This window comes from Papio anubis, chromosome X (assembly GCF_008728515.1).
Source record: "Papio anubis isolate 15944 chromosome X, Panubis1.0, whole genome shotgun sequence".
NCBI classification, from domain to species: domain Eukaryota; kingdom Metazoa; phylum Chordata; class Mammalia; order Primates; family Cercopithecidae; genus Papio; species Papio anubis.
This window is the reverse complement of record NC_044996.1, coordinates 126760063-126781354: the sequence shown is the minus strand read 5'-3', so window position 1 is coordinate 126781354 and position 21292 is coordinate 126760063. Positions and strand designations below refer to the sequence as shown.

At 41.1% G+C, this 21292-nt stretch overlaps 1 protein-coding gene across 1 annotated transcript in view; it reads left to right on the top strand.

Moving 5' to 3' along the window:
• The window catches only part of PPEF1 (protein phosphatase with EF-hand domain 1), a 133589-nt gene that overhangs the window by 62659 nt on the left and 49638 nt on the right, over positions 1-21292 (top strand). The window contains 3 exon segments of the mRNA XM_003917475.5: positions 1800-1914; positions 5991-6014; positions 6017-6036. Of these exon segments, the coding sequence (XP_003917524.4) occupies positions 1800-1914; positions 5991-6014; positions 6017-6036 (159 nt within the window).

Here is a 21292-nt window from a genome sequence, read left to right as displayed (position 1 = left end):
GTTTCTCCATTTTAAAACTGCTTTTTTTTTTGAGGTACGATCTTACTCTGTTGCCCAGGCTGGAGTGCAATGGCGCAATCTCGGCTCACTGCAACCTCCACCTCCCGAGTTCAAGCGATTCTCCTGCCTCAGCCTCCTGAGTAGCTGGGACTACAGGCACGTGCCACCACGCCTGGCTAATTTTTGTATTTTTAATAGAGACAGGGTTTCACCATTTTGGCCAGGCTGGTCTCGAACTTCTGACCTCAAGTGATCTGCCTGCCTCGGCCTTCCAGAGTGCTAGGATTACAGGTGTGAGCCACTGTGCCCGGCCCTAAAACTGCTTTTTTAAAAAGAAATATTCTTTAAAGGTAGTATTTTCCTCTAACTTAAAAGAATGTGACTATTTTATTAAAGTGGTTATTTAACCTGAGTATATTTATAAATGGAGAGACTGCCATCTGAGTTAATCATCTTGAGTATTTAATATTGCAGTTGTAAATATAATTCTAATGCTATGGAAAGATAGCCTTATAGGCAAGGACTAGTGTGACCAGAATGGTTTTAGTCAATCCAAAGACCCAGAGAAATTATTTTCATAATAATTTTCTGTTGTTGCAATATATTCTCAGTTAATATTTGTTTTTTTTTTTTTTTTGTTTTTTTTTTTTTTTTTTTTTTTTTTTATGGAGACGGAGTCTCGCTCTGTCACCCGGGCTGGAGTACAGTGGCCGGATCTCAGCTCACTGCAAGCTCTGTCTCCCAGGTTTATGCCATTCTCCTGCCTCAGCCTCCCGAGTAGCTGGGACTACAGGCGCCCGCCACCTCGCCCGGCTAGTTTTTTTGTATTTTTAGTAGAGACGGGGTTTCACCGTGTTAGCCAGGATGGTCTCGATCTCCTGACCTCGTGATCCGCCCGTCTCGGCCTCCCAAAGTGCTGGGATTACAGGCTTGAGCCACCGCGCCCGGCCTAATATTTGTTAATTTAGCTTTTTTAAAAAACAAAACTGCCCCTTTAGACAACAATTACTCTGATTAGTACTACCAATGGACCAGAAAAACTACAATGACAAGCTAAGGTAACACTGAAGCCAATGTTGGGAATCAACAGATTACATGTGGCTGGGGGTGGTGGCTCACACCTGTAATCCCAACACTTTGGGAGGCTGAGGCAGGAGGATCATTTGAGGCCAGAAGTTCGAGACCAGCCTGGGCAACATAGACCCTATCTCTTCCCGCTCCACAAAAAAAGGAAAGAGCTTGAAAATCCAGTGTGAATTTTTCACTTACAGCACATTTCAATTCAGATTAGCTCCATTTCACGTGCTCAATAGTTCCATGTGGCTAGTGGCTGCCATATTGGACAGCATAGGTCCAATATGGCAATAGGTCTAAATAGTTTTGACCTATTAAAATACATTAAATTTGTGTAGTAGTCACATCAATGCTATATTATATTTTGGAGTATGTATTTATCATTTTTTCTTCATTCTCCCTCTCCTTTTTCTTTTTCTCTTTTTTTATTACAATTGGCTTTTTGTCTGCATGTTTCCCTAGGGCAAGGGCGTGCCTCCCTTCACTTCTCTTGGGCTCTAAGGACCTGGGATGAGGATTCATTTTTTCAGTTACACATGTCCACTGAGGGCTTATTATATGCCAGACACTGTGCTAGAATGATCTATTTCAGAATAATTGAGAGATTATCCTGAAATACAGTGACCTGAAACGTGCGCACGTGCTCCACCTTTACAGTTTTTTTTATACAGTCATGTCTGTCTTCCTTGTTCATTACATCTGTTTTCTCTGCTTCCCCCTCACAGATACTTCATGCCCATTATGTCTTAGAGGTGCTATTTGAAACCAAGAAAGTCCTGAAGCAAATGCCGAATTTCACTCATGTACAAACTTCTCCCTCCAAAGAGTTAACAATCTGTGGTAAGTTTCAGACCAGAGTTGTCAAATTAATATTTAGGAGCCTCTTGGTCCTACATCGTTTGCCTAACTTGAAAACTGTGTAAATTGGACTGTGTTAAGGGAAAAATGTTAATATAGAATTATCTATCATGATAATACTGTTCCCCATCTTGTCTTTGTTTTGCATACCAGCTGGCAGGAATTAATTATGTGAGAAATTAAAGAGCTCGTAGCTTTTTATAAAGGCAGACAGCATTTTAATATGGAAAAACCACCCATGGGTGGAATAAGCATTCTTTGCCCTCCGTCTAGCTCTCATTCTCTTTGTTCCACATTGCTTTTTCTAGGTGGGCCTCTGCATGCCACTTATGCTGGGAAGAGAAAAACCCATGGCAGGGTGGAGATTAAATTCTTCTCTGCCCTTGGCTGCTGTTTTAGATTTTTCCAACTGGTCTCTGCAGCTTTTAGAAGAGTGGGAATGTCCCAGAAATCTGTTTCTTGTTCTTTTAAATAACAAGATTTGAGATTTTGCTATCATATAGGCCAGCCTGGCAGGATATTGCTTCAAGAAACAGTACGCATTGAAATTCCTCACAGTTGGTGCTCAGCGTGCTTGCAACTGTTTGAGAGTGGGGTGCGTGGAAGGAACAGCAATTCCCTTAACTTCTAATTAAGCCTGTAGGTTACAAAACAGTGATTGTTATTTTCCAAATCAGTTTTTCGTCTGCATTTCTCTTATTCTGGCAGGTAGAAGTGAATTTGACAATCTAATTAAAGTATTTGCATTTCTAGCATCTGATAGTGGTGGCAGGGACTTGATGTAGCAGTGCCTACCTCATGACATGCCCTGACTCAGGTTTTTGAAGAGTCTCTAATGGTTCATTTCCAGCCTCATCAGGCCATCACGTCTCTGACTAGCAGATGATTCATCTCAGCAGTGGGGGTCTTTTATTCAAGGCCTCACCTGGCCTTACTTTTCATGGAAAATAGAGACTTCGGGTCATGAGGCTCAGAAAGCCATGCCACCCTGTGAAGCCTGTGAGGCCAGGGCTAGGTGTGCTCTTAGGATATCTAGAATAGCCCAACTGAGAATGGGATACGCTCCCCTGTGTTTCACTGGGAGCCACTACAGACTCATCCTTGCTAGAAGGATCTAGAAGAAGACACACGTTAATTACAGGGCAGGGCGGTCCTAGAATCCCACAGTGTGAGAACTGAAGGGTTCTCTAGTCTATTCTTTGCTCTTATGGGTGAAATTGAAGCTCAAACAGAAAAATGGCAGGATCAGAATTAAAATCAGGTCTTCTGTATCCCAGGTTAGAGGCAGCCCCACATCTGCCATCCTCACATTATGTACCTGATGGTGCATTTTCCATCATGAGACAAAGATTAGGGAATGACTTAATTGGACATCTGCATTCGTTAAAGATATCCACATCTTGGCACTTATTTCTAGACTTTTTCGTGTAGCACCATTGGTAGAGGGAAAAGACAAGGCCCATGGGTTTTCTTAACATGGGAATATTATTATTTTCCATTTTTAACAGCTCATTGAACTTCAAAACTTTTGTGATTATTTATAATAAAATTTAAAATTGGGACCATAACTTCAAAACCGTCTTCCATTTAAGACGGTGTTGGGAAAGGGGGAGAGATTGTGACGAAAATTTGCTATTATTTTAATTGTGAAATGCATTTTTGTACATGTACATGTAAATATGCCCCACAGTTTTCAGCATGCATGAAATATAAGAGGATTTTTAGTCTACAGTTATATTATAAATGATAACAAATTCTGCACTCATGTTTTTGTTGGCAGTGGAAATATCTTTCTGTCCTTCTTCCCGTGATACAAGTTTTTCTTTCGCTGTCCAACTAGAAGTTAAAAATATTAAACTAAGTAAAGAGTCCTCCCGTCTTTATGTCCTTAGATTTAGAGTGAGACCATATGAAAGCAATGAGATTTAAGCATACAATGATATTAATATGCTAATAATATTATAGTAGTATTTTATAAATAAGTGCTGGTGATATAGAGTTTCTATTTTACTATTCCCAGTATATTTTGAGTCTTCTGTTGCATATATCTGGTTAATCTTGGTTGTGGGATTTTAAGCAAACTGAGGGAAAAGTATTCCTAAATTAAATTCTATAGTAATTAAGTTGAATACAAAGAATAAAAATTTATGAGCAGAACTTATGAAAGATATTTTACCTGGAAATAGTTATCCAAATAGGGCTTTTGGATATTCACATAGTCACTCATTATTATTATTTTTTTAGATAGAGTCTTGCTCTGTCGCCCAGGCTGGAGTGCAGTAGAGTGATCTCAGCTCACTGCAACCTCTGCCTCCCAGGGCTCAAGCGATTCTCCTGCCTCAACCTCCTGAGTAGCTGGGATTACAGGTGCGCATCACCATGCCTGGCTAATTTTTGTATTTTTAGTAGAGACAGGGTCTCCACCATGCCCGACCAGGCTGGCCTTGAACTCCCTGGCCTCAGAGTGATCCCATCTGCCCCTCGGCCTCCCAAAGCTGGGGTTACAGGCGTGAGCCACCATGCCTGGCCTTATTTTTTTTTTTTTTTTTTTTTTTTTTTTTTTGAGGCGGGTCTCTGTGCCAGGCTGGGTGCAGTGGCGGGATCTCGGCTGCTGGCTCCGCCTCCCGAGTTCACAGCCATTCTCCTGCCTCAGCCTCCCGAGCAGCTGGGACTACAGGCGCCTGCCTCCATGGCTAGTTTTGTATTTTTTAATAGAGGCGGGTTTCACCGTGTTCGCCAGGATGGTCTCGATCTCCTGACCTCGTGATCGCCCGTCTCGGCCTCTAAAGTGCTGGGATTACAGGCTTGAGCCACAGCCATTTGTGCCTTTTTGTGTGGCTTCAGATGCGTACTTGATTTCCCCTAGTTGGCTTTCACATTTTTTTTTCTATGTCTCATCAAAGATAATCAGCTATCTACTTTCACAATGTTTTGTTCAGATGCTACTGCGGATATATTGAAAACGACTTTAGAAATATGTACTTAGCCAAGAAATATATTTATTGAGTGTCTGTTATCACTGGAGTACTATGGTAGGCACTTGGGGATCAATGCTGATAAAGTAGATACTGTTGCTGCTTTCTCCTAGGGATTACAGTGTGAGTGAACAGATAATGCGGCTAAAGAGCCTGAGGGATTTTGTTTTCGTTTTATTTTGGACAGGGTCTCGCGCATCACACCAGACTAGAGTGTGGTGGCATGATCACAGCTCACTGCAGCCTTGACTTCCCAGGGTCAAGCAATCTTCCCATCAGTCAGCCTACTGGTAGCTAGGATCTGAGTCGCTTTCCTCAAACCCTGGCTAAATTTTGTTTTTGTTTTGTTTTTGTTTTTGAGATGGAGTCTTGCTTCTGTTGCCCAGGCTGGGTGCAGTGTGATCTCAGCTCTGCAACCTCACCTCTGGGTTTAAGCGATTCTCATGCTTCAGCCCCGGTAGCTGGGATTACAGGTGTGCACCACCATGCACAGCTAATTTTTGTATTTTTAGTAGAGGCGGGGTTTTGCCATGTTGAGCCAGGCTGGTCTTGAACTCCTAGGCTCAGAATGATCCATCTGTGGCCTCCCAAAGTGCTGGGATAACAGGTGTGAGCCATCACGCCCAGCCAAGCTTGAGTTTTGAAGTGAGGTTAAAGTTGGGTTGAATTCTTGCTCTGATACTTGATGGCTGAGTAGCTTTGCATAGCATACTTAACTACTCTGAGCCTCATTTGTAAGGCGAGAATGATGAAGATGAAACCCATCTCACAGAGTGGTTGTAAGGATTGAACTAGATAATTCATGTAAAACCCTTAGCACAGTGCTTATTGCAGAGTGATCAAAGCCCTGTGCAAATATTTCAGGTGAAGCACTAGATGCTGTCCCCACTATAGGAGAGGAAGAAAAGAGTGCTATGGAGACAAATTTCCTGTCAAGTGCTTGCTCGTCGTGGGATAAAACCCAATGCCCTGAGAACACTTGGGGTGCAAGGATCAACAGTATTTCACTTTTAAAGGAGTCTGTAGCAAAATGGGCATTGTATCTTGTTTTCTACTGAATACTGATTTTTCATTTTACTGCAGGTGATTTGCATAGGAAACTGGATGATCTTTTATGATCTTCTACAAGGTAAATGATTTGCTAAATATTAGCATTTTTCTTGGGGAGGAGCTGTCTTGGGCGAACAACAATATTAGTTTACTAGAGATATGTACAAAATACAGATATAATGTTATAATAGTTTTTTAACCAGGAGGCTCAAAGATTTGTAGAATATATCTTTTTAACATACATCTCATACATTTTTTTTTTAATTTTTAATTTGGGTCTTCGAACAACATTATTGTGGTCTATGTACATTAGGATTTGTACCTGATTGTATGTATTGTCTTTGCCACATCATAAATGTCTAGATGAATTTTGGGATGGGGAGGATGCAGTCTGTTTTATTTTTGTTTTTCAGGGATGATCATGTCACATGCAGTCTTCTCTTCCAGTGCACCCCTAATTATGCATGGAGTGGGTTGCCTATTATGGGAATAAGTTCCAAGTGCTCTCTTTTTCTCCTGATTTGCCCATCCCTTGGGCTCAGTTGCTCTTCAATGCTGTGCCTCCTTTTCATTGTGCATTTGAAGCACATGAGGCCAGCAGAGGAGCACAAAACTGCTTTCGGCGGGGCGGTGGCGGTGGCTCAAGCCTGTAATCCCAGCACTTTGGGGGCGAGGCCAGGCTGAATCCGCGAAGATCAGGAGATGAGACCATCCTGGCTAACATAGGTGAAACCCGTCTACTAAAATACAAAAACTAGCTAGGCGTGGCAAGTGCCTGTAATCCCAGCTACGGAGAGCTGAGGCAGAAGAATGGCGTGAGGCGGTTGTGATGGCTACGCCTGTAATCCCAGCACTTTGGGAGGCCAGTGGCCGGATCCTGGGTCAGGAGATGAGACCACGGTGAAACCTCGTCTCTACTAAAAAATACAAAAAGGCCAGCCCCGAGTGGTTGTGGGCGCCCTGTAGTGCTTCGGGAGGCTGAGGCGGAGAATGCCGGGGAACCCGGGCGGGCGCAGTGAGCTGAGATCCGGCCACTGCCTCAGCCTGGAAGCGACAGAAGCGGGCTCCGATCTCAAAAAAAAAAAAAAAAAAAAAAAGAATGGCGTGAACCGGAGGTGGAGCTTGCAGTGAGAGCTGAGATCGACCATTGCACTCCAGCCTGTAGGCGACAGAAGCTGAGAGACTCCGTCTCAAAAACAAACAAACAAACAAGTAAACAAACAAAAACTGCTCGGCCGGCATGGAGTTTCTCTGCATCTCTTTGATTGGATTTTTTTCTGTCTCTGAGCCAAGAGTTGCAGCCTGAATGTTTGCTTCAGGGACGACTGACTGAATATAGAAAACTGATCTTGAGGTCCCTGCCCTCACAGTGGTTACCCCTTTACACTAGTCTTCTGAATGTCTCTTTTTGATTAATGCATTTATTGTTCACCTACCCCTGTTATCCCCACAACTAGCATGCCAAATAATTGGGCATAGCATAGGTTTCTCAGATGAGTTGAAAGAAAATATATTCTGATTATTATTGTTACCAGAAAGGGGTCCCGATCCAGACCCCGAGAAAGGATTCTTGGATCTCGCACAAGAAAGAATTCAGGGTGAGTCCATAGAGTAAAGTGAAAGCACGTTTATTAAGAAAGTAAAGGAATAAAAGAGTGGCTACTCCATAGACAGAGCATCCCCAAGGGCTGCTGGTTGCCCATTTTTATGGTTATTTCTTGATGATATGCTAAACAAGGAGTAGATTATTCATGCCTCCCCTTTTTAGACCATATAGGGTAACTTCCTGAGGTTGCCATGGCATTTGTAAACTGTCATGGTGCTGGTGGGAGTATAGCCGTGAGAATGACCAGAGGTCATGCTTGTCGCCATCTTGGTTTTGGTGGGTTTTAGCTGGCTTGTTTACTGCAACTGTTTTATTAGGTTGGTGCAAAAAAAAAAAAAGTAGCAGGTTGGTGTGGGAAGTCCAGGCAAAGGTTTGCTGGCAGGGACCCGAGGGGGCTGGTGAAAGAGCAATTCTGGACATCAGCCACAGAATCCAAGCTGGGTAGGGAAGGAAGAGAAGCCAGGATGGGCCAGTCAACTGGGAGAAGTAGGAGGATAGTAGGACTGGAATGCTGACCGACTGTGTCAGGGAGCAGGCTGACTGCAGTGAGGGCCGTGGGATAGTGGGAAATGCAGGGGGAGCAGTCCCAGGGCAAGGGATGCCCTGGGGTGGAGCCTAGAACATGGGCAGCCCAAGCCAGTGAAAGAGAATATTGGGGATAAGGTGGGCAAGGACCTGGAAAGCAGGTGTGTTCAACAGTGGGGGGCGCCACATGGACCCAGATGAGGAGCAGGGGAAGGAAGTTTAGTCAGAGGTCATGGGCCTGAAAGGAGGGTGGTGGGGTGTTTCTCTGTGAGCAGCCCTGCGGGCAAGTGGAGCCTCCCCTGCTCCTGGGCCTGAGGCGGGTGTCCTGGGGAGGGCTGGGTCCTTTCCTTCAGAAGGGCTGCAGGAGTTAGGAGTGCTCCTGTGCTCTGAAGGGAGTCCAGGCCTATGGAGAGTAGAAGGCTTTCTGAATAAGTTCAGGGTGGAAGGGGCTTCACTGACCAAGAAATGGAGATTCTACTGGCTCCACTGGAGTGCTGTGGGAGAGGTGGAAGGATGGACAGGGGGTGGGATTTATTTAACTTGGGACGTAGCTCCTTACCAAATGTTCAGAAGTGTGGTCCGGCTATTGTTGACAATTACAATGTGAGGAAGGAGGAGGGGCGGGGTATGTGGAGAACAACAACAAACCTGGTCATTCTTTGTCTAGAGGCTTGGGAAATACATCAAAGGGAAAATAGTTGAGTAGATTAAATCAGGAACGTAGTCACTAAATTCCAAGGCGTTTAGAAAAGAAAATTTCTTTATTTCGTGTGAAAGTGTGATCAGGGATAGGACTCTGGAGTAGACAGATGAGAAAAGAGAATTCTAACATATTTCTTTAATTCTGTCTGCAAAACTATATGGAGCATATAAAACTGGAAGGTGCTAATGTAAAGATTGAACAGGAGGAGGTGGGTGGTAAGAAGTACTATAAAAGGAACTAAAGGTGAAAATATAGCATTCAAATGCAAGCAAGATATATTTGGAGAGCTAACCAATGACAGTGCTAGGGAAATGGAGATTGCTAGCCCAGTGATGAAAGACTAGGTCACTATTATATTTGGGATGGATTTGGGTAGAGAGGTGAGAGGGATGTCTGGAAAACAGAAGTGTGCAAGAGCCATGGATTAGAATTCTGGCAGGCGTGAGTGAGAAGAAGGTAAAATGCATCTTGGACATGGAATGAACCACATACACCAGAATCTCGAAACTGCCTGGTTTAAGGGGGGAAACCGAGGGAAGAGCCATTGATGACAGCAAGTTTCCACTTTAAGAAACTGAAAAGAGATCTAATGTACAACATGAGGACTATAGGTAATAAAATTGTACCATATATGGGATTCATGTCAAATGAGTAGATTGTAGCTGCTATTGCCACAAAAAAACAAAAAATGGGTAACTATGTCAGATGATGGATATATTAATTTGCTTCACTATAGTAACCTTTTTACTATATGTATGTATTCTGTAACATCATGATACGTTATACCTTAAATGTACATGGTAAAGTTTATTTTTAAAAAAAGAAAATAGCAACAATGGTAAAGCAGTGGGGAAAATAGCTGATCAACAATATCGTTAGTATTTTCAACCGTGGTACAGCAGAAAACCCGGAAACTATATTATTATTTTAAAGGAATTTATAATAAGTGAATAAATACATTACTTTCATTTATCTAGAAAAAGGAAAAAGGCCGGGCACAGTGGCTCACACCTGTAATCCTAGCACTTTAGGAGGCTGAGGTGGATGGATCACTTGAGGTCAGGAGTTCGAGACCAGCCTAGTCAACATGATGAAACCCCCATCTCTACTAAAAATACAAAAATTAGCCAGACGTGGTGGTGCGTGCCTGTAATCCCAGCTACTCAGGAGGCCGAGGCAGGAGAATCACTTGAACCCGGGAGGTGGAGGTTGCAGTGAGCCAAGATTGTGCCATTGCACTTTAGCCTGGGGGAAAAGAGCAAAACTCTGTCTAAAAAAAAAACCAAAAAAACAAAACAAAACAAAAAAACACACACACACACACACAAAACTGGAAAGAGTGTAGAGGTTGGGGGTGATGGTGCTTAGTCGCTTAGCTTATAGCAAAAGAATGTCCTAAGTTAAAAGCAGGAAAATGAAAGGCTGGGACACGGAGATAGCTGAGGAAGCCCCGGCCATCTGATGATCTCTGGGTTTACCGAAGTCAGCATTTTGCCCTTTTCTGTCTCATTTATTTTTGTCTGCAGTTTAACTGCAGAATGATGATAGTTTGCGTGAATGTACTGCAGCCTCAAAGCATGAATACAAGCTGTTCTGGAAACAGTGTTTCTATATAAATATAAATGACAGTGATACCCACCTATCCTGATGTCAAACTTCAGTCTACTTTACTTACCTTCACTTACCACTCATATGTCCCGAACCCAGAATTAAGTAAAAAGGGTCTCTGAACGCTTGAAATTGTTGACACAAATCCAATGAACCTTACTCACAGGACAGGCCTTAGGCCCCTTACTCAAAGACCCATGAACCAGTATCAATAAAACCTTCTCTCACACAAGGTTCATGTGAGTTTGCCTGTCTGACTACCCACCCCACAGTAGATTAGGGAGTGGGAGGGGAAGAGGGAAAATCAGAGATAATGACAGCAATGAAAATTTAAAAGTTCTGGCCGGGCACAGTGGCTCACACCTGTAATTCCAGCACTTTGGGAGGGTGAGGTGGGTGGATCACCTGAGATCGAGTTCGAGACCAGCCCAAACAACATGGTGGAACCCCATTCTCTACTAAATACAAAAAAAATTAGCTTGGCGTGGTGGTGTATGCCTGTAATCCCAGCTACTTGGGAGGCTGAGACAGGAGAATCACTTGAACCTGGGAAGCGGAGGTTGCAGTGAGCCAAGATTGCGCTATTGCACTCCAACCTGGGCGACAAGAGCAAAACTCTGTCTCGTAAAAAAAAAAAAAAAAAAAAAATTAAAAGACAGAACTACAAAAATGAGATAAAAAACTGAAATACTAATACTCAGCGATCTGGAGCTGTGGAGCGTAGGGAAGAGAGTTCTTGCCTTCTCAGAAGTACCTGAGGGGATGTGTAGACTGATGAGCCTGCAAGGTCAAGATAGTTTCAAGTTATAAGGTGTATACTCTTAAGAAGTAAAGGGGGCCAGGCACGTGGCTTGTAATCCCAGCACTTTGGGAGGCTGAGGAAGGTGGATCTCGAGGTCAGGAGTTCAAGAGCAGCCTGGCTAATATGGTGAAATCCCGTCCCTACTAAAAATACAAAAATTAGCTGGGCATGGTGGCACACACCTGTAGTCCCAGCTACTCAGGAGGCTGAGGCAGAAGAATCACTTGAACCCAGGAGGCGGAGGTTGCAGTGAGCCAAGATTGTACCACTGCATTCCAGCCTGGGCAGCAGAGGGAGACCCCATCTGAAAAAAAAAAAAAAGAAGAAGAAGAAGTAGTAGTAAAGGGAGCAAATGGCACATTTTAAAAACTTCCAACCAAAATGGTTAAAGTAATTTTTAAAGGCATTTTAGCTTTCAAAGGAATAAGCTTCAGTGATCTGGAAAATCCATTTAAGCAATGCTTATAGTACGAATGAGGATATTGGGTCTTAGTCATAGGAGGATGAGAGAGCATGAAAAAAGAGAAAGCTTTGTTAAGAGAAGAGTAATAGGCCGTAAAAACAGATAAGGAAGAAAGGAAGAAGTACATCTCAAAGGAGGAGAGCAGTGAGGGGGGGGGGGGGGGTGGATTTCTCTTGGTAGCATCACACACGAAGGTTGCCTGCTCAGATTACAGGAGGTGCATAACTATGACCTAAGCAATCACTTGATTGCTTTGGGAAATGGTAGAATTTCTGTGATGGTCTTTGTTTCTCACTGTAATACTTTGTACTAATCAATTCATCAACAACTGATTGAATCCCAATTACATTGTCGTACCTGACTCTGGTTCATTGGTAGAAGCTACAATTGAGTCACATCAGTGTAACCACAGGCTCCTAATCTTTTGTTTAGAAGTAGTTAGTGGCGGTGCTTTCACTTATCTTTATTTTACTATTGTTTTTAAGAGCAATAGATTTTGAATTGTGGGGAATAGTTTGGCAAACTACATCCTGTTGCAGATTTTTGGAGCTATAAGTGACCAAAGTTTATGTTATACTATGACTAACTGATTCTCTCCATCACTCAAAAGAGTGATGGACCATCATCTCAATTGGTGGTTTGCTAGACACTTTCTTCCTCATCAGTTCTTTTATACAGCATAGCATGAATAGGCTCTAAGGCTGGGGCTGGCCCAAAGCCAACCAAGGGCACAGCCTGAGAGACTGTTCTAATGTAGGGTCACTGAGAGGCCTCACCATGTTACTCTTTTCATCCAGGTTGTTGGTTTGGTTCAGACTCACCATATGCAAAAGTGAATCTGTCTACTAATGTATTCATTCAGTAAACTTTTATCTGGTCCCTATAGTGTTTAAGGTATCATATAAAAACTAAAAGACCATACAAAGATGAATACAAAGTTGATTTCACATGGATTTATGAAACACCTATTATGAATGAGGCACTCTACTAAGGGTTGGCAATACAGTATGACTAAAACACAGTTGTTGGCCCCAAAGACATCACGGTTTAGTGGGGAAGATTGGCTGATAAAAAGACAAGATGGTTCAGGGTTGGACGTGTTATGATTGGGATCAGCATGGAGCTCTAAGAGAACCCATTGGCAGAGCACCTAACCTTATGGAAGACTTTCTGGAAGAGATGACATTTCTGATGATGTCTTCAAAGAATTTTAGTAATTTAGTGATGCCTTAATCATGAAGGGAAGTTCTGGAGGATCATGAAAGATTTTATTCTCACACACTTTTTGTAGTGCCCTACAATAAATGGTGAGATTTATATTGTTCTTCATTGATTGTTTTGAGATTTTGATTTCTTCAATATTTGGTTGTCCTTAAAAATTGTATCAGCTAGCACCTTAATACTAAGGGAAACATTTTCAGCTCAGAATCGCATCTGGGTTTGAAAAGGACTCTTCCCCGCTGGGTACCACACTCCTAACCACAACAGACCTTTGCTAAAAGGGCATCTCAACTTTACATGGCTTCAAATATGATTTTATCATCAAGTGAAGCAATTTACATATCATTAGTTAGGTCATATTTTTAGATTTTATTTTCTGAAAAGGTTAATTTTAATCAGCCCTTTTGCTTAATTAGAGTGACCAATTTGAAATACTTCATTCAGAGCCTCAGATTAGTAAAATTACAAGATATTTTTCCCTCATTGAATAGAAAACTTGAAATTTTAGATCAAGTATCACCAAATTAGTTTGTTAAATTGATGCCGTGAGTGGCGACCTCCTGTCGCTGAAAAAGAGATGCATGTGAACAGAGAGATGCTAATGAACTCATAACCCTATGGGTACCATCCCGATGCTATCCAAGAGAAGCCCTGCTGCCTTGTTTTCCTTTTCTTTCTCTCTTCCCCACCATCCTCCACCCCTTACACCCATAATTTTCCAGCTGTGAAGGTAGTCAAACATTTTCTTTATCTTCTATCACTGAAATGCTTCACACTGCCACAGTGGCCAATTTTTTTTTCCTTTTGAGGTGAAGGTAGTATGTTACAATCAGAACAAACCTCTGAAATAGGGTTTGCAGAAGAAAAAAATTAACGTGGAGTTGATCAGAGCTTATTGTTTGATGTGCCTTCAGGAAATGTCTGAATTCATTGGGATAACTTCCAGACGTCTGTTGTAAAATGCTTCCGTAGGAAATAGGCGAGACTGTAGGGAAACATCTGGTTTTTGTCTCTGTTTAAGTTAATTAATTATGGTCTGCTATTTTTTCCCCCTACAGGTCATCTGACTGCAGTTCAGAGTTGTAGCTACTCTGGACTTTCTGTATCTGTCAGCTTAATCGCCATGTCATAGATGGTTTGTTGCATATTAGCTGCAGAATGAGCCAGAGGATTTCGTTTACTAGAACTGGGTGGAGCGTATTTTATGGCATGAGGTTTTGCTTCTTTGAAGGAAACCCAGAGGAATGTCAGTAGCCGAAAGCCGAAATATCCTAGACACTCACGTCCCAGGAGACTAGTTCCTCATCATCCTGTGTGCTTTTTAGTTCCCTTATTACTCTAAGACTAAAGTGGATTCAAACCCAAACTATATAAAGTAATATGACTAATCCTGGAACAACAGGGCAGATCTTACACATCCAAATGAGTCTTGCCCTCTTTGATGCGGTTGTCTTGAGGGGCTTAACACTGAAAGGAGTTCAGTATACATTCAGGACTCCTTTTAGAATCACTTTCAGAGATGGTGACTTACTCTGTTGAATGAGCTTTATTATCACAAGTCTTAATCTCTTGAAGACGTGTGAGATTCTTGAAGAAAATCTTGAAGATTTTCTGAAAAGGTTAAAACTTGTTTAGTGTCAAGTGTGCTGCATAAGGTGGATAGATTAGTTGACCATTACTATTTGGGGCTTAAAATGAGGTTTAACTGAAGACATTCGTTGCTCTTTGCCCATAGTAGAGGTGAAATAAGATGTCACAGAGGTAGCAAAGAATTTACCCACAACAAATTCTGGTTTAATTGGAGATAAGAAGTTTTAAAACAAGAAAATCTGTCATCGCAATAGAAAGTGTGTTTACCATTCAAACATAATAAATACAATTTTAGACTATTGGATGCTTTCCTCAAATTTTGAAATTAAGGTTATACTGGTTTCATAAAATGAGTTAGAGAGATTTTCATCTTTTTCTCTTATTTATAATAATTTGAATCCCTGGGTTGCAAACTCAAACTTGGCTATACATTGCAGTCACCCAGGTGATTCTAATGTGCAGTCAAGGTTGGGCATCATGGGTTTAAGTCACATTAAAACTATTTGCTCATGAAAATTGAAATAGAGTTCTGCTAAAAAGCCACATGGGGCCAGTGCACTGTTCATGTTTTCCTCTTCTTTTGAATCAGTTTTGCTAGGAAATTGATGATTTTCAAGGAAATCATGAAATTGGTTCAAAGAAAGAACCAATGAAATTTGGGCTTATATAAACCCAAATTATCCTTTTTATTTTGTTTCTATTTCCTTAGTTTCAGCTCTTCTTATTTGATGGGTTTTATTGTTCTTTTTCTAATTTCTTAAGATGAATACCGTCTTTCATGAACGTCTTTAATAACGAAGGTATTTAAGGCTACACATCTTTTCTGATTTTAGTTTTAATTAGGCCTTCTATTGCACTTGTAATTTTGCTTTTAATTTTCTCTTTGATACAATACTTATTAAGATGATAATTTTTAATTTCCAAGAATCTTAATTCAAGGAGCTAGACTTTTTTTTCTAACCACATTTTTATGAGAATGTATCCTGTGACATTTTTCGTATTTTGAATTTCTAAAGAGTTCTTTGAAGTCAAGTATGATACTGATTCTCATAAAAGCTCCATGGACATATAAAAAATTAATTCTACAGTTGAGCCTTGAACAGTGCTGGGGTTAGGGATACCAATTCCCCACACAGTTGAAAATCTACATATAATTTTGACTCCCCCAAAACTTAACAACTAATAGCCTCCTGTTGGCTGGAAGCCTTAGCAATAACATAAACAGTTGATGAACACATATTTTGTATGTTATATACATTATATACTGTATTCTTACAATAAAGTAAGCTAGAGAAAAAAATATTATTAAGAAAATCTTAGGCCAGGTGTAGTAGCTCATGCCTGTAATCCTAGCACCTTGGGAGGTCGAGGTGGGCAGATCACTTGAGGCCAGGAGATCGAGACCAGCCTGGCCAACGTGGCGAAACCCCATTTCTACTAAAAATACAAAAATTAGCCAGGCGTGGTGGCACAGGCCTGTAATCCCAGCTACTACAGAGGCTGAGGCAGGGGTTCACTTGAGAATCTACAGAGAATCGCTTGAGCCTGGGAGGCAGAGGTTGCAGTGAGCCGAGATTGCATCACTGCACTCCAGTGTAGGTGACAGAGCAACTCTCTCTCAAAAAAAAAAAAAAAAATATATATATATATATATATATAAAGAAAATATATTTGCTACTCATTAAGTGGAAGTGGATCATCACCAAAGTCTTTATGTTCATGTTGAGTAGGCTGAGGAGGAGGAAAAGGTGGGATTCGTCTTGCTGTCTAGGGGTGGCAGAGGGAGAAGAGCCACATATAAGTGGATCCATGCAATTCAAACTTGTGTTGTTTAAGGGTCAGCTGTATTCTCTTATTTGTAATACACAAAGTTCTTCATATATCTATTAAATCAAGTTTATTGGTTGTGTATTCAATTTTCCCATATTTTTTCTATTATATATACCTAAATATGTATATTATATGTTGCTGTGCAACAAATTACCCCAATGCTTAATGACTTAACACTATAAACATTTAGTACCTCACAGTTTCTGTGGGTCAGAAATTTGGGTCAAGCTTAGCTGGATGGATTCTGGCTCAGGATCTCTCATGAGGTGGCAGTCAAACTATTGGCCAGGGCTGCAGTCATCTGAAAGGTTGATTTGTGCTGGGGGACCCATTTCCAAGATGGTTCACTCATGTGGCTGTAGACACAGCATTTCAGTTCCTCACTGACTGTTGGCAGAACAGCCACATGGGCTTCTCCACAAGGCTGCCTGATTATTCTTGTGACAGAGCAACTGGCTTTCCCCAAAGTGAGTGATCCAAGAAAGAAAGCATGCAGGAAGCTGCAGTGTCTTTTATAACTTAGTCTCCAGAGTTGCACAGCATCACTTTTGCTTTTATTTTCTCTTCATGAGAAGCAAGGCAGTAAGTCTTGCCTGCACTCAAGAGGAGGCAAATTAGGCTTCACCTGGTAAACAGAGAGCCAAGGAATTTATGGACATTATTTTAAAGCAGTAATTCAGTCCGAATAACACTCTGTGTATTTTTAAACAATTTCTTCTTGCATTTAGTAGTTAAATATATGAAGCAAAAATGAGTTCTTTTGTTTATTGAATACAAGTTCATGAGTTGTATTTTTTTCATAAAGTGCCTTTTATTATGACATAATGTTGCTTTGTGATCCTGTTTAGAACTTTAATCTTAAACTCAAACTTTGCCCAGTATTGACATTTCCATTCTTGCTTTCTTTTTGTTGCATCTACCTTGTTTTTAACCTTCTCTTATCTACTTTTTAACGTATATTTCTCATGAACAATATATACCTGGGTTTTGTATTTTAACACAGCCTGGTAATCTTAGTATTTTAATGAGAGAATTTAACCCATTCACACTTAGTATAACAACAGATATATTTGAAATTTTTCCTTCTACTTTGCTATTTCACTTTGTTTCACCCTTTTCCTTTTTGCTGTTTTGGTGAAGTTTTATTTTTTATTGTTTTATTTGGAATTTTTACTCTGCTTTTCCATTCACTAGTGCTTACCTTGCCACTTCTGATATTTCTAGTAAATAATGTGTATATGTGTATTTCTCAAATAGCTATAACTTTATTCTTCCACTGTGATCCTCTCTCTCTCTCTCTGTTTACACACTCCATGTCCCCCATTCAGTTAAGGTTTCTAGAGCATTTTATTTTTCTCCTCTCACCTCCCCTGTAAATCCTAGCTATTGCTCATACCATATGCTTAGTCTTGACCATTATTAGGTTTTCCTTCATAGCATGTCTCTTCTACTTCTAGATCCTTGCTTAGTACTTAAATGCAAGTTTCATATTGTCATATTGATTTATATATAATTATATATTTAATGATTCATTGTTCACATCTGTATTCTTCCCTCTTGATCTTTCCCTGGCTTGAGGACTTTTAATTGTTAGTATGGTTATTTAGTTAGAGTGTTTTGTTGAGTGTTTTCCTCAGTGGGGAATGTGGATGCTATCTTCTGTGAATGCAGGCTCCTCGAATACAGGGACTTTGTATTGTTTACTTCTGTGTTCCTAGCACCTAAAACTGTGCCTGGTACATAACAAGCAATCGATATATGTTAGCTGTTTTGTGATATTAAATACTACATATTTGCATGTCTGTCTTTCACCCTGAGCATTTATGTTGTTGGTGATGGTTGATCTCTTACACATCTGCAAGTATTTTTCTATCACCCTGAGAACTTAATGTCTTGGCCACTGTAGAAATCTTGATTCAAAGTCCTTTTTCCTCTTTAATTTGTAGATTTTATTCTACCATCTCCTACCTTCCACTACTGTAGACGAGAAGTCTGATGCTAGGCTGATTTCTTTTCCTTTTGTACCTCGTTCTTTCTCCGTGGCCTCTTCTAATCTTTTTACCAGGTAGTAGGGATTTTGCCCCATCAATTGTGCATAGAAGTCACGTTTCAAGCTTCAAATTGAAGTCTTTTTTTTAACCATAGAAAGTGTTCTCTCTTATTTTTGTAATTATTGCCTCTTCATCTGTTCCTTTTTCCTGATTTTGGAATGCTTATTATTGGCATATTAAGTCTCTTGGCTTTGAATGCTAGTCTCTTATTTATTCTTCCTGATTTTCATCATTTTGATTTTACTCTGTGTGAGAGATTTTTCATCTGCTTGCTCTTTCAGGTCAATAATGTATTTTCCCCACCATTCTTTCTTTTAGTTACCTTTAACCCGTTGATTTTTTTTTTTTTTTTTTTTTGAGATAGAGTCTCACTGTGTTGCCCAGGCTGGAGTGTACTGGCTCAATCTCAGCTCACTGCAACCTTTACCTCCCAGGTTCAAGTGATTCTCCTGCCTCAGCCTCACCCTCCTGAGTAGCTGGGATTACAGGTGTGTGCCACCACGCCTGGCCATTTTTTAATATTTTCAGTAGAGATGGGGTTTCACCATGTTGGCCAGGCTGGTCTTGAACTCCTCACCTCAAGTGATCTGCCCACCTCAGCCTCCCGAAGTGTTGGGATTACAGGCATAAGCCGCTGCACCCGGCCAACCCACTGATATTTTAAGTTTGTATAGTATATTCTTAGTGCCAAGAATTAATAAGTTTTTGTTCTTTCTTGTATGTTCTTCTTATTACTTTAAAAATAAACTAGTTTTCTGTTTCCTCCAGTAGTCCTGTCTTATTAGCAACCATCTGCTTTAGTAGATCTGATTGGTCTGTCTCTCTCTAGTTGCCGGATCCTCTTAGGTACTAGCTTATTTCCATTTTCTATTTTCTGCTTAAGCTAGATTAAGCCTTCCCATAGTTGGAGGCACAACAGTTTCTACACCGCATCGAGTGCGAAAAGAAGTCTCTGTGTTTCTAGGTACCCCTAAATGCAAGCGATCTGTTCTTTTCGTTTCAGGGATGTGAAAGACATCTTCCTATACTTTTTCTAGTAGGATCCAACATTTCAGCTTCCCCTGCCTCCAAACCAAGACCACACACACGCTCTGAGGCAGAGCCACCCGGTTAATCAAGTGTCCACAGTCCCCTCAGGCCTAGTTCTTCCATGTTTTCACCCCAGGGCTCCCTGCCACTGCTCCTCTAGCCCCCTTCAGACCTGGGCCAACAGAGTCCTTCAACAGTCCTCAGGTTCCTCCAGCTTACTCACCCTAGACAGCTAAAGGCTGGGGGAAGGAAGAGTAACAGAGATCAGAGATGCAGAATCCTTCCCCCTTTCTTTGTGGTTGGTTGGTTGGTTGGTTGGTTTTAGACAGGGTCTCACTGTGTCACCCAGGCTGGAATATAGCGGTGTGATCTCAGCTCCACTGCAGCATCGACCTACCTGGCCTCAGGCGATCCTCCCACTTCAGCCTCCTGAGCAGCTGGGACTACAGGTGTACACCATCACACCTGGCTAATTTTTTTGTACTTTTTGTAGAGAAGGGGTTTCGCCATGTTTCCCAATCTGATCTTGAACTCCTGGGCTCAAGCAATCCACCCACCTCAGCTTCCCAAAGTGTTAGGATTACTGGTGTGAGCCATCATGCCCAGCCTTCTTTACATTTTGCTGAACAATAGCCTATATTTTTGCAACTGGTTTACACTAAGCCCGGTGTGAATAAGGTTATATGAATTAATACATAAGAAAATATTGGCGCTGTGTGCAGTGACTTACGCCTGTAATCCCAACACTTTGGGAGGCTGAGGCAGGTGGATGACCTGAGGTCAGGAGTTCGAGACCAGTGTGACCAATGTGGTGAAACCCCATCTCTACTTAAAATACAAAATTAGCCAGGCGTGGTGGCAGGTGCCTGTAATCCCAGCTACTCGGGAGGCTGAGGCAGGAGAATCGAGAATCACTTTAACCTGGGAGGCGGAGGTTGCGGTGAGCCAAGATCACGCCATTGTACTCCAACCTGGGCAACAAGAGTGAAACTCTGTCTCAAAAAAAAAAAAAAAAGAAAGAAAGAAAATATTGGAATCTTAGAATTAGAAATAACTTGGTCATAATAAAATAAGTCTCTTAATTTGTATGTTGCTTTACCATTTTAATGCAATTTTATACACATGTTTTCATTTGAGTTCCAAAATAGCCCTGTGTGGTAAGTATAGAAGTTATCATCCACACTTGACAGATAAGAAAACTACAGCTCATAAAGGTTACATCACTTGCCCAAGGACACATGGGTAATGAATGGACCTGGACCAGAGAATTCACCTTCTTATCACACTATGCCACTGCTTGTTTATTTGTTTGTTTGCAATTGCCTTCAGAACATGTTACATTGTATAACTGATTTCTAGAATCCCTAAATTATATGCTATAACCTGTATTATATTTTTTCAATTATTTCTATTATGCTGATATGAGCAATTTAAAATGTGTATACATAATAGGATATTGAGTATAAAGTAATAAGATTTTTAAATGTAGTTGGAAATCTAATGAAACAGGAATTTGAAAATCATTCGAAAAAGATTACTATTACTAGAATATGTGTATTATTTCCTCAAGGTAGCCATTTTGTTTCTCTCTTCTTTGTTTTTTTTGTTTTTTGTTTTGTTTTGTTTTTTAAACATAGTCTTTCTCTGTTGCCCAGGCTGGAGTGCAGTGGTGTAATCTTGGTTCATTGCAACCTCTGCCTCCCAGGTTCAAGCGATTCTTCTGCCTCAGCCACCTGAGTAGCTGGGATTATAGGCTCACACCACCATGCCTGGCTAATTTTTGTATTTTTAGTAGAGATGGGGTTTTGTCACATTGGGCAGGCTAGTTTCAAACTCCTGACCTCAAGTGATCTGCCCGCCTCAGCCTCCCAAAGTGCTGGGATTAAAAGTATGAGCTACCATGCCTG